A 12,872-nucleotide genomic window follows, 5' to 3' on the forward strand; every position below is an offset into this window, starting at 1 on the left:
GTGTGTGTCTGCATGCACAAACATTAACACGGACCCATGCCTGTGTTTTTTTTGGGTTTTTTTCCCCATCCATACCATTGCACGATCACAAGTCATCGTCTCTTTAGATGTCCCATCATGTAAGCAGATGTCAGATCACTCCCCTCAGCCATCTTCCTCGTGTTATTTCATCATCATCATCTTTTCTTCAGCTAACGATTTGGCTGTTGTGGATTTTCGATGGACCTTACGGTACAAGAAAAACAAAAGCGTAGTACATTTTGCCCACCCAGATGATACATTGTGAGACAGAACAAAATTTACTCTGTCCATTCAAAACAGTTATTTAGGTCAGCCTACACATCCTAATGCATATTATTCAAACATGGACCCAAGTGTGTATACAACATGGTCAGAAATAATACCGCTCTAGGATATTGTTCTGCAGGAAAAAACTCAAGGTGACACAAACTGCATAAATATATATATATATATATGTATGTATGTATAATCCAGTGAGTCAAGTAAATTCTTTATGAGACGGTACAAACCTGTATCATGCCATAAGCAATCATCAGGATTATTTTGCTCCTTATTTGTTGAGCACTTTCCCTACTGTTGAGTGTTTCTTTTAACAAAGTTATATTTATTTATTTATTTATTTATTTATTATTTCTATGTATTGACTCTGAGAAAGAATTTGTCTTTTCTACCTTCCAACACTGACATAATCTTTCTTTCCCAAAACGTCTCGGTGCCAAATGTAAACCTTGACCTTTGGGCAGTATGATACTTTTTATAACCAGGATAAGATGTAATGTTTAGCTCGAAGGTTTTTCTCTGTGCTGACACCTTTTTTCCACCACCTCTCTATTCAGCCAAACGTTTCTCCTTTGGGTCTTATTTTAACTTAGTCAACTTTCTTTCTTTTTCTCTTTCTCTCTCTTTCTCTGTCTGTCTATCGCTGAGCCCATCTTGCATTTAATAAGCTCTCTCGAGACTCTGTTCTGTATAATTAGAGACTGAAACTTTAATCGCCGTGGATCCAGTGAAGAAGAGAACAACATTGTAAGGAGGCGGACAAGCGCGGCAATTCACATTCTGTGCAAACATAAACCGAAACTCTGACATACGGCAACCTACACAATGCATTGTTTTGTGAGATTAAAATGAATATGCAAATCGGGAGTTTATATTTAGGTCAACCTACACACCCATAGTCAGGCTTACATGAATGCCCACCAATGTATGTTTGTGTTGGAGTAGAAAAACACAAGTTCAAACTCACACGCAAACAGATAAACCTCAAATCGCCTCATTAGCGAGAATGGCAGGTCTCGGCCTGTACCAAATGTTCATTCAGTCACGCCTTCATAGCAGGCCATGGTTTTCAAGAGGACCTTGCATAACACCTGCTTCTCTCCTCATATCACCTCTTGTCTCCTTCCTTCAGCTCAGCTCTATTTTTTCAGCTGCTCTCCCAATTCCATTTTCTATTTTTCTCCTCCTCTCCTCTCTCCTCTACACTTTCCTTTTTCTCACTTAACCTCACCTTTTAATTTCCTTTCCCCGGTTCGCTTTACCTTTATTCTTCTCAACCTTCCACCCTATCTACTTTTCTCCTCTTTGCACCTCAGCTATTTTCATCTCCTCTCTAATATTACTACCCCCACACACACACACACAGACATACATTCCCCCCCATTTTTCCTCCCCAATTACCCCCCCTTCCGAGCCGTCCCGATCTCTGCCCCCCCCCCCCCCCCGCCGATCCGGGGAGGGCTGCAGACTACCACATTCCTCCTCCGATACACGTGGAGTCGCCAGCCACTCCTTTTCACCTGACAGTGGGGAGTTTCCCCAGAGGGACGTAGCGCATGGGAGGATCACACTATTTCCCCCAGTTCCCCCTCCCTCCCGAACAGGCGCCCCAACCGACCAGAGGTGGCGCTAGTACAGCAACTAGGACACGTACCCACATCCGGCTTCCCACCCACAGACGTGGCCAATTGTGTCTGTAGGGACGCCCGACCAAGCTGGAGGTAACACGGGGGTTCGAACCCGGTGTTGGTAGGCAACGAAATAGACCGTTACGCTACCCGGACACCCACACGCGCACACCCACTTACCTTCCCCGCGTCTCTCCACGTCTCTTCGGGGTTTATATTCTGCTGCAGCCAACTTCCTGCTCTGAGGGCTCTAATGGCTGCAAGAGATCAAGCAAGACTGTTACGTAGAGCTGAAGTTTGGTTTGTGTTTTAAAGAGACGCTGATGTGAGTGTGCATGGCAGACATGCTATGTTCTCCAGCTTCGTGTCAGGCAAGCTAACAGCGTGTGTTAAATGTGTTAGCCACTCGGCAGAGACACGGCTGCTGCACACCATTCAGCAAACGGGCCATTTAACTGGGATGTACAGTAGGATTTGATTGGTGGTGTTTCGTGTGTGTTCTTTGTGTTTGAGTGAGTGGATGTTGAATATGAAGTCAGAGTTATCCCCGAGACCTTGGGTTTATTGGATGTTAGCATTGGCGTGGACTCACAGGAACCAGACGACTCTGGGTTTTTATCATTACTAAACGGTACATTTACTTTAAATACAGTTGTTAAGGTGAAGTTGCAACATGCTGATTAGTATAGCCTCGTATCTTGGTTACCGACTTATTTTAACAATCAGAAAAGAATTGGATCGGGCATCTGGGTAGTGATGCGGTCTGTTCCGTTGCCTACCAACATGGGGATCGTCGGTTCGAATCCCCGTGTTACCTCCGGCTTGGTCGGGCGTCCCTACAGACACAATTGGCCGTGTCTGCGGGGGGCCGGATGTGGGTATGTGTCCTGGTCGCTCCACTAGCGCCTCCTCTGGTCGGTGGGGTGCCTGTTCGGGAGGGGGGGGACTGGGGGGAGTAGTGTGATCCTCCCACGCGCTACGTCCCCCTGGCAAAACTCCTCACTGTCAGATGAAAAGAAACGGCTGGCGACTCCACATGTATCAGAGGAGGCATGCGGTCGTCTGCAGCCCTCCCCGGATGGGCAGAGGGCAAGGAGCGGCGACCGGGATGGCTCGGAAGAGTGGGGTAATTGGCTGGATACAATTGGGGAGAAAAAGAGGGGAAAAAATTCCCCAAAAACAGAAAAGAATTGGATCGACCATCTTTATCTCCTGAATGCCACGTCTTACTTGACATTGTAGTTAAGTTAAACTTGTCCCTGCCGACAGTGATCCCTCTGACAAACTATTCCATAAATCTGAAGTGGAAAAAACAAACAAACAAACAAAATATATTTAATTTCTCTCTCATTCAGCACACTGAATGTTAAGTGTTTCTGCTTTGGCAACAAAAAGGGAGTAATTTTTTTTTTTTGCTTGGGTACTGGTGTGAATTAAAGAGGCCTTTCATCATGGCTCGCACTCGGTGCTGCCAAGTTATTAAGGGGCTAATCTATTGCAGTGCAGTTTGGATCATTCCTCACTGCTGACACATTGCTGCAGTCTCAAAACTCATCATGTCAGCAGCCAGAAGTGTGCTTAGGTCCTCTCACTTCACAGACGAGATACGGCAATGGTGGTTTGTGTGTGTGTGTGAGAGCTATTATCAAGGCCTGATCCCTCGGTGGTTGCTGAACTTTGTAAATAGTGTGCATTTATCATGTCAGTTCCTCTACAACAATGTGAACCAATCTTTGGCTAGTACGTATATGCGATGATACATTCTGTTTGTGTACTTTTCCAGTATGAGTTCAAGGCAAAGAACATCAAGAAGAAGAAGGTCAGCATTGTGGTGTCTGCAGATGGGGTCAAGGTGATGCTGAGGAAAAAACAGAAGGTAAGGTTGCGGCATCAGTCACAGAAATGGGAGGAGAAACTTGTCACATTGCATCACAGAGTATGTGCACTTTGTTAGAATCCACTGTTAGCACTTGCTTCTATGTCTGGACAAACTGCTGTATTACCAGATCCAGAAATCCAGATATAATATGTATATCCTTAATCTTGCAGGCAAAAATTAAACCAAATCCAACACGGGGCTCACCGGTTCGAATCCCCATGTTACCTCTGGCTTGGTCGGGCATCCCTACAGACACAATTGGTCATGTCTGCGTGTAGGAAGCCTGATTTGGGTATGTGTCTTGGTCGCTGCACTAGCGCCACCTCTGGTCGGTCGGGGCACCTGTTCAGGGGGGAGAGGGAACTGGGGGGAATAGTGTGATCCTCCCACGCGCTACGACCCCCTGGTGAAACTCCTCCATGTCAGGTGAAAAGAAGCAGCTGGCGACTCCACATGTATCGGAGGAAGCTTGTGGTAGTCTGCAGCTCTCCCCGGATTGGCAGAGGGGGTGGAACAGCGACCGAGATGGCTCGGAAGAGTGGGGTAATTGGCCAAGTACAATTGAGGAGAAAAAGTGTGTGAAAAACCCTTTGTCATTGGGTTTTCAGTGTTGGCACCTCCATTCGCTGATGTTTCACTGAGTTGGGTCCATGTTGCCACGACAAGGGCTGAAAGTCGCTTCCTTTGCCCCAGATCATCCTCTTCCATGACAGTCTCCCCCCTGATTTGAACTATGCATCTCTAAATGTCCTTGCATCTACAGTGAATGAAAAGCTGATTCTACTCAAGTGCTCCACGCAGCAATACAGAAACCGGATGTTATTAGCAAACAATTAATTTGATTATTTAAGTGAACAATACCAAGAGCTGCAGCAATGCTAAGCTATCCATTTCTTCTCCCATGGCTTTGACCTCACACAACCCATGTCTTAGTCATGAAATAGGTTTCCGTCTTTTAGACCCCAACTGATTTCCTTTTTACCTGCCAGAAGCTTTGGTTGCTCTTTTCACTTCCTTCAGAAGCGGCCTTTGTAGCCCAGTGTGAAGTCTGGCTGTGAATCCTTAATTCCCTAAGTAAATGTTGGGCGGACGTGGTCACAAATGAACAGTCGGGCTGATTATGTTGACCCGTTTAGAGATTGTCTGAGGTTTTACTCATGGTTTTACTAATTTTACTTGTTTCATAATAATCCTAACCAGAGTATTTACCAATATCTCCGGGGTAGTCCAACCTTGGGGGTCGTCCCGGGTTGTCCTCTGTGTGGAGTTTGCATGTTCTCCCCGTGTCTGTGTGGGTTTCCGCCGAGTGCTCCGGTTTCCTCCCACAGTCCAAAGACATGTAGGTCAGGTGAATCGGCCATACTAAATTGGCCCTAGGTGTGTGTGTTTGTGTCGGCCCTGTGATGCACTGGCGGCCTGTCCAGGGTGTCCCCCCGTGTCCTGCCCAGTGACTGCTGGGATAGGCTCCAGCATCCCCGTGACCCTGAGAGCAGGATAAGCGGGTGGGATAATGGATGGATGGACTAACCAGAGATTTTACCAATATCCCTAGGACATTACACAATTGTGGAGTGTTAGCTCCCGTTTCCTCTCTTGGGGAGGGTTATTTATAGGATCACAGACTAACTGTCTACTGTTAAAGCTCCAACATGTAATCTCAGATTTGATTTCATAACTTTGTTTTAATTGGTGGAACTCATTGCAATATTCTGATCATCTCTGTCTCACATACACAGAGGAAAGAGTGGACCTGGGATGAGAGCAAGATGCTGATCATGCATGACCCAATATACAGGTTAGTCTCACCTCTAACTAGTTAATCAGCTAATCAGTAAAAGCTCTCTGCCTTGTTCTGCTGCTTCATAAACCCATGGTAAAACCGAGACAATACGAAACTGGAACATTTCAGTCTCCTCGTTCCATTTTGTTTCATACCGCTCCTTTCATGCTTAGTTATGTGTTTTTTTGTTTGTTTTTTTTAATTGGCCTCCATCGTCGTCCGGGTGGCGTGTCTAACTCCGGCTTGGTCGGAGGTACCTCCGGCTTGGTTGGTACCAAAAGACACAGTTGGCTGTGTCTGTGGATGGGAAGTCGGATGTGGGTATGTGCCCTGGTTGCTACACTAGCATCTCCTCTGGTCGGTCGGGGCGCCTGTTTGGTGGGGAGGGGGAACTGAGGGTAAGAGTGTGATCCTCCCACGCTCTACCTCCCCCTGGCGAAACTCCTAACTGTCAGGTGAAAAGAAGCGGCTGGCGACTCCACATGTATCGTAGGAAACATATGGTAGTCTGCAGCCCTCCCCGGCTTGGTAGAGGGGGGTGGTGCAGCGACCGGGATGGCTTGGAGGAGAGGGGTGGTTGGCCAAGCACAATGGGGGAGAAAAAGGGGGGGGGGGAATTAACCTCTGTTGTTGTGAGTACAGATTAGACTACTAATATGGCTCTCATTGGAAAACATGCCGTCTAACCTAAGCCACTGCAGGCCAATCTGGGACTTGTTTATTAATGGGCGTTTGAACAGGCCACACTGGTTGCACCTCTTAATGGTGCTCTGAAGGCCTTGTTACGCACAGGAACATGCAGGACTAATGGACTGCATGTATGTGTCAAGAGCAATTACATTCAAAAGACATTCTGATGAATTATCTATCATTCCTACATGGTTGGAGGAGCAGGTGTGTTGTGTAATGCATGTGGCTTTTCAGGGACCGTCCTCTTCTCTGAACTGTAATCATCTAGAAGCCGACGCTCCTCATGGTGTTATACAACACCGTTACATTGTAGCTGAAATTACTTTATAGTGTTAAACATGCTATCTTTAAGTTTACATGTACCCAATGAAGGATGGTAAAAATATTTTTTGTCAGACTAAGTACCCAAGAGTTTGTAAGACAGATTGAAAAGTCAAGCATTGCCTGCATGGATTACTTTTACACATACTGCAGGAAACGACTTTGTCTCAGTGTGATTTTCTATAGTTGAAAACTATTTCTTAAAGTCAAGTAGACTTATTCTAGTGTCCAGGTGGCGTAGTGGTCTATTCCGTTGCCTACCAACACGGGGCTCGCCGGTTCGAATCCCGGTGTTGCCTCTGGCTTTGTCGGGCATCCCTACAGACACAATTGGCTGTGTCTGCGGGTGGGAAGCCGGATGTGGGTATGTGTCCTGGTCGCTGCACTAGTGCCTCCTCTGGTTGGTCAGGGTGCCTGTTTGCAGAGGAAGGGGAACTGGGGGGAATAGCGCGATCCTCCCACACGCTACGACCCCCTGTCGAAACTCCTCTCTGTCAGGTGAAAAGAAGCGGCTGGCGACTCCACATGTATCGAAGGAGGCATGTGGTAGTCTGCAGCCCTCCCTGGATCAACAGAGGGAGTGGAGCAGCGGCCGGGACGGCTCGGAAGAGTGGGGTAATTGGCCGGATACAACTGGGGAGAAAAAGGGGGAAAATCCCCCCCCCATAACAAACAATGTCTCAACAAAGACTAGTAAACAACCCCCTTTTTAAATGTGCCCTAACTTTGTGGGCCATCCCATCTTGCGTGTGATTCTTTACACCTGGTTACCAGAGTGTGTGTGTGTGTGTGTGTGTGTGTGTGTGTGTGTGTGTGTGTGTGTGTGAATAATGCATCTCTCTGGGAGCATTTCGTTTGACACAGCCAACCCTTATCAAGGGAACCATGTGTGTTCATGTATGTGTAATTGCATGATTGCATATGCAGTCTTGCATATGCAATCTTGTGGTTGCTTTCTTTCTTTCTTTCTTTCTTTCTTTCTTTCTTTCTTTCTTTCTTTCTACTTATATAGAGTAGCTGCACTGCTTAAAAAACAAAAAGTTTTTAAAAGAAAAGTTATGGAAAGTCACCCTGATGACACTTACCTTTTTAATGAAATGTGTGCATTTTGACCCCTAAATTGTCATTATAGCTATAACAGAAGTAAAGATATCAGGTCTGGTGTATTGGCGGCGCATTCGGCGGCCATTTTGGGAGGGGAAACGCGTGTATCTCAGCTACAAAGTGTGATCTCACTTGTGTCCTTGGATAAATGTATTTCTATGGTCCTAAGGTACTTCTATACCAAAGGGGACCTTTGCATCATGACTTGAAGTCGACACCCTATTTTTTGCGCTTAACCTCCCTACTATTATGTGTGTGTGTATGTGTGTGTGTGATTGTGTGTGTCTGTGATTGTGTGTGTCTTTGTGTGTAATGATATAGTAGTGCTGCAATGGGGATAGGTCCTCTCAATGCTGTGCCTTTCAGCAGCTGTGTAATTGAGGTTTCATAGCATGTAGGTCTTACTCTGTGCTGTGTCAGTTTGACTGGTGCAAGGCAAAGACAAGAGCAAAAGCAGGTGGTGAAGTTACCAGATATCACAAGAGGACTCTTTTTTTGCCCTCCAGGGTCTATTACACTATCACCATTTAATTAATGTAGCTATATACACAGCCCCTTGATTCATATCAGGGTACCACCGGCAATGCCTTCTTTTTTAATTTTATCATAAGCAATTTAAATAATGATCTGTAATTTCTGTAAGCCGTTACAAAGGGGTTATTCAGAGGTGGAAGAGAAGGACGAAGTATTTGTTTGAGCTTTCAGGTAACTTTTTCTGACTGGTCAAGGCTGACATCGGGTTTTTAACAAAATGTTATTTTTCAGGATTTTTTACGTGTCCCATGACTCTCAAGACTTAAAGATCTTCAGTTACATCGCTAGAGATGGCTCCAGTAATTCCTTTAGGTGTAACGTCTTCAAATCGAAGAAGAAGGTAAGAGTGTCAGTACACCCAGCAAATATCGGTATGCACATGTCTCAAAGATACATTTCTCACAGGGATCGCCGGTTCGAATCCCCGTGTTACATCCGGCTTTGTCGGGCGTCCCTACAGACACAGTGGGCTGTGTCTGCGGGTGGGAAGCCGGATGTGGGTGTGTCCCGGTCGCTGCACTAGCGCCTCCTCTGGTCAGTCAGGGCACGTCTTCAGGGGGGAGGGAGAACTGGGGGGAATAGCGTGATCCACCCACACGCTATGACCCCCTGGCGAAATTCCTCACTGTCAGGTGAAAAGAAGCGGCTGGCGACTCCACATTTATCAGAGGAGGCATGTGGTAGTCTGCAGCCCTCCCCGGATCGGCAGAGGGGGTGGGGCAGCGACCGGGACGACTCGGAAGAGTGGGGTAATTGGCCAAGTACAATTGAGGAGAAAAAGAGTGGGGGGGGGGAGATTTCACCATTGAAAGTACCAACTCGGTACTCTTTCCAGTCTTTGGAGGGCACAGCATTGCCCTGGCACCACATCTCTTGAGAGACATGAAATTCATGTTGCGATATATCTCCATCCACACTCTACAGTGTATTATAATGCATGGACTGCATGGACTGCGGTACTATAAAAAGGGAGTTGAGGCAGTGAAGGACTTCTGCAATGACCATGATTTTCCGGGTGACAGAGCCAGAAGCATTATCAGCAATTTGTTGACTTTGCCTCCTCTTTAATTCCTTGAGCTTTTAGCCTCCTCTGAGGCTATTTATAGATTTGTATAACCTCTATCCACCATAGGGGGAGATAGAGATTTAGTTATTGTCTTTAGATATTGTCTTGATACTTGTTTTCAATCAGTCATAGCGCTTCTCTCTCTCTCTCTCTGGCTCTTTCTCTCTGGCTCTTTCTCTCTCTCTCTCTCTCTCTCTGGCTCTTTCTCTCTCTCTCTCTCTCTCTCTCTCTCTCTCTCTCTCTCTCTCTCTCTCTCTCTCTCTCTCTCTCTCTCTCTCTCTCTCTCCCTCCCTCCCTAACTGTGACCTGTCTGTCCATTTCTCTCGGACTGTCTTTGCCACTGTTTGTGTATCTGTCTCTGGTTGTACCTCCCTCTATCAGACCCAGGCTATGCGTATTGTGCGGACAGTCGGTCAGGCCTTTGAGGTGTGTCACAAGATCAGTTTGCAGCATGCTGAGCAGGATGCAGATGGACAGGCAGATGGAGAGAGCGACAGATCCACAGAGGAGGCGCTCAGTAATGGTGAGAGATACACACGTTTTCACACGCTAACATGCGGACACACACACACACACACACAACATAGAAACCCCACATTCCTTCAGTCACACAATTATGCTGTGTCTTCAGAGATACCGGCCCATCTGATAAGGTTTAAATCCTTTAATGATCTTATGTAGCTCCTTGTTTACACCATGACTGCTTATCATTGTTAAAAGTAAGAGCTTCTTAATTTTGAGATTAAATATTATGTGAGGTCTCCTCTCTGATAACTTGACTGGAGTCCCTTCCCAATCTTACATCCCTGCTTAGTATTCACAGACAAAGGTAACAAACTAGTGTTTAAAATTTTTTTTAAAAAGTATCCGAGTAGTGTGGTGGTCTATTCTGCTGCCTACCAACACGGGGATCACCAGTTCGAATCCCCGCATTACCTCCAGCTTGGTCAGGCGTCCCTATAGACACAATCTGCGGGTGGGAAAAAAATCCCAGAAAAAAAGAAATTCCAAATTCATGATGAGCCAAACAGAATAGGTTCTGCATAATATAACCGCACATATAAACACAATAGGACTTTTCCAACCCCCTTACTGTAACTAAGATGTTCTCTAGAAAATTATATTTTCTCATACTGTATGTACTGTTAGATACTACCGATGCAAATTTCCCATTGATTTGGAAATTTGTAGCATGAAGTTAGTGGCATTACACCTCTTTATGTCAGAATGGGAGGGAAGTGCTGCCCTGGCTCAGAAGTACCACCGTCAAGCATCAATGTTTTAGTGAAACTGTTTTTTAAATGGGCCCTTGTGGGTCACTTTCAAAGCAGCGTCCTCGATGTTTGATTATTCATCATTCCTGGCATGTGAGGAAGAGCTATAGGAGCCTTAAAAGAATCAGGTGCCGGGCGTCTGGGTAGCATAGCGGTATATTCCGTTGCATACCAACATGGGATCGCCGGTTCGAATCCCCATGTTACCTGCGGGTTGGTCAGGTGTCCCTACGGACACAATTGGCCGTGTCTGCAGGTGGGAAGCCGGCTGTGGGTACGTGTCCTGGTCGCTGCACTAGCACCTCCTCTGGTCGGTCAGGGCACCTATTCGGGGGTGAGGGAGAACTGGGGGGAAGAGTGTGATCCTCCCACACGCCACGTCCCCCTGTTGAAACTCCTCACTGTCAGCTGAGAAGAAGCGACTGGTGACTCCACATGTATCAAAGGAGGCATGTGGTAGTCTGCAGCCCTCCCCGGGTCAGCAGAAGGGGTGGAGCAGCGACCGGGACAGCTCGGAAGAGTGGGGTAATTGGCCGGGTGCAACTGGGGAGACAAGGGGGGGGGGGGGGGAATCAGGTGCTACTTGTTCGCTCATCAGGCCGCCCTTTGCTGTGTTTCCTTGTGCCACCCTGCCTGCATTGGATGGCACTTCTGCTTGCCACAGCAATATACCAATTTATAGCTGAGATGAAATGGTCAAACCTTGCCAGCTCATTATTTAGAAAATCAATCAAATACATTCCATTATGGCTGTCCCCTTATACTGCAAATTGAAAACTTCTGGGCAACTCCAATGCTCCTTGCCAATTTTGTTCTCATGATGGACTGGCGGCCTGTCCAGGGTGTCTCCCCGCCTGCCGCCCAATGACTGCTGGGATAGGCTCCAGCATCCCCGTGACCCTGAGTAAGGATAAGCGGTTTGGATAATGGATGGATGGATAATGGACACCCACCAACCAATTAAGCATCTTAAACATTTCGACACTCAAATATAAACCAAGCGTGTTACTCACCTGCTTGTACAGTATGAATGCCAGATAGCATTTGTATGGGATGATAGTAATATTGTGCCCTGCATGTTTGTGTGTTTCCCTACAGGCCGTAAACTGCTAGGGGCGGAGCAAGGGGAGGAAGAGGAGGGCAGAGAAGAAGGGGGGGGAAGACGAGTAAGAGAAGCAGAACCCTCGGCCGGGGCGTCGCTATGCGAGCAGGCAGTCAGTGAAGTCTTAAAGAGTCTGGCTGAACTCAACATGGTCAAACCTGGACAGACTATCATAGTAAGATACGCAAACATACCACAGACTGACACAAACTGTTAGATGACGATTGACTGGGGTGAAGATTGACAGTTGTTAGAAGGAAACTGAAAGCCAGAGATGAAATTCTTAAAATACTGAAAATACTGTCAGTGCAGAGCAAGAATAATGATATCTTGGATGATAATTAGGCGGCATGGTGGCGCAGTGGTTAGCGCGGTTGCCTCAAAGCAAGAAGGTCCTGGGTTTGAGCCCTGGGGTATTCCAACCTTGGGGGTCGTCCCAGGTCGTCCTCTGTGTGGAGTTTGCATGTTCTCCCCGTGTCTGCATGGATTTCCTCCAGGGGCGCCAGTCCAAAGGCATGTAGGTCAGGTGAACCGGCCATACTACATTGTCCCTAGGTGTGAATGTGTCGGCGCTGCGCTGGACTGGCGGCCTGACCAGGGTGTCTCCCCGCCTGCCGCCCAATGACTGCTGGGATAGGCTCCAGCATCCCATGGCCCGAATTCGGATAAGCGGCTTGGATAATGGATGGATGGATGATAATTAAGAATAGTAATATCCAGAGTCATAATCAGTGATAAGGATATGTATCTAGTATATCTTAACTGTAATAAGGAAATTGCACCTAGCATACAGTAGTATGATCTGGTCCTAAACAGGCATTCACTCTGTCAAGTACTTATTGTTTTATTACTGTATGTCCATGCCCATTTGGTCACAAAGCATCATTTAAGTGTATGTGTAAGGCCAAACACAACTCACTGTCTCTCTGGTCTAAAAGACAAACACACACAGACATACTCAGCCGCACACAATTTCACATACTCACCACTATAACATAAGTACACACACACTAACACAGGTGAGATAGTGTGGTATCCTGACAGTTATTGAAAATGCTCTCTTCCATTATTCACACCAGCAACTGGAGAAGGATGGGGTAGCAATAATAGCCTTCAAATTTAAGAGTCTTAGTTCCGTTTTCCCTAAGCTACTTCTTGATTTCACTACAGAACAGAGGCTCTGTCTTGACTCAT

At 46.6% G+C, this 12,872-nt stretch overlaps 1 protein-coding gene across 1 annotated transcript in view; it reads left to right on the top strand.

The window, feature by feature from the left end:
* si:dkey-34e4.1 (carboxyl-terminal PDZ ligand of neuronal nitric oxide synthase protein) overlaps positions 1-12,872 on the top strand; it is a 71,434-nt gene that overhangs the window by 32,134 nt on the left and 26,428 nt on the right. The window contains exons 3-7 of the mRNA XM_056291214.1: positions 3,712-3,804; positions 5,544-5,602; positions 8,468-8,576; positions 9,684-9,825; positions 11,675-11,853. Of these exons, the coding sequence (XP_056147189.1) occupies positions 3,712-3,804; positions 5,544-5,602; positions 8,468-8,576; positions 9,684-9,825; positions 11,675-11,853 (582 nt within the window). The remainder of the gene's footprint in view (positions 1-3,711; positions 3,805-5,543; positions 5,603-8,467; positions 8,577-9,683; positions 9,826-11,674; positions 11,854-12,872) is intronic.

This window comes from Lampris incognitus, chromosome 12, assembly GCF_029633865.1.
Source record: "Lampris incognitus isolate fLamInc1 chromosome 12, fLamInc1.hap2, whole genome shotgun sequence".
Lineage (NCBI taxonomy): Eukaryota > Metazoa > Chordata > Actinopteri > Lampriformes > Lampridae > Lampris > Lampris incognitus.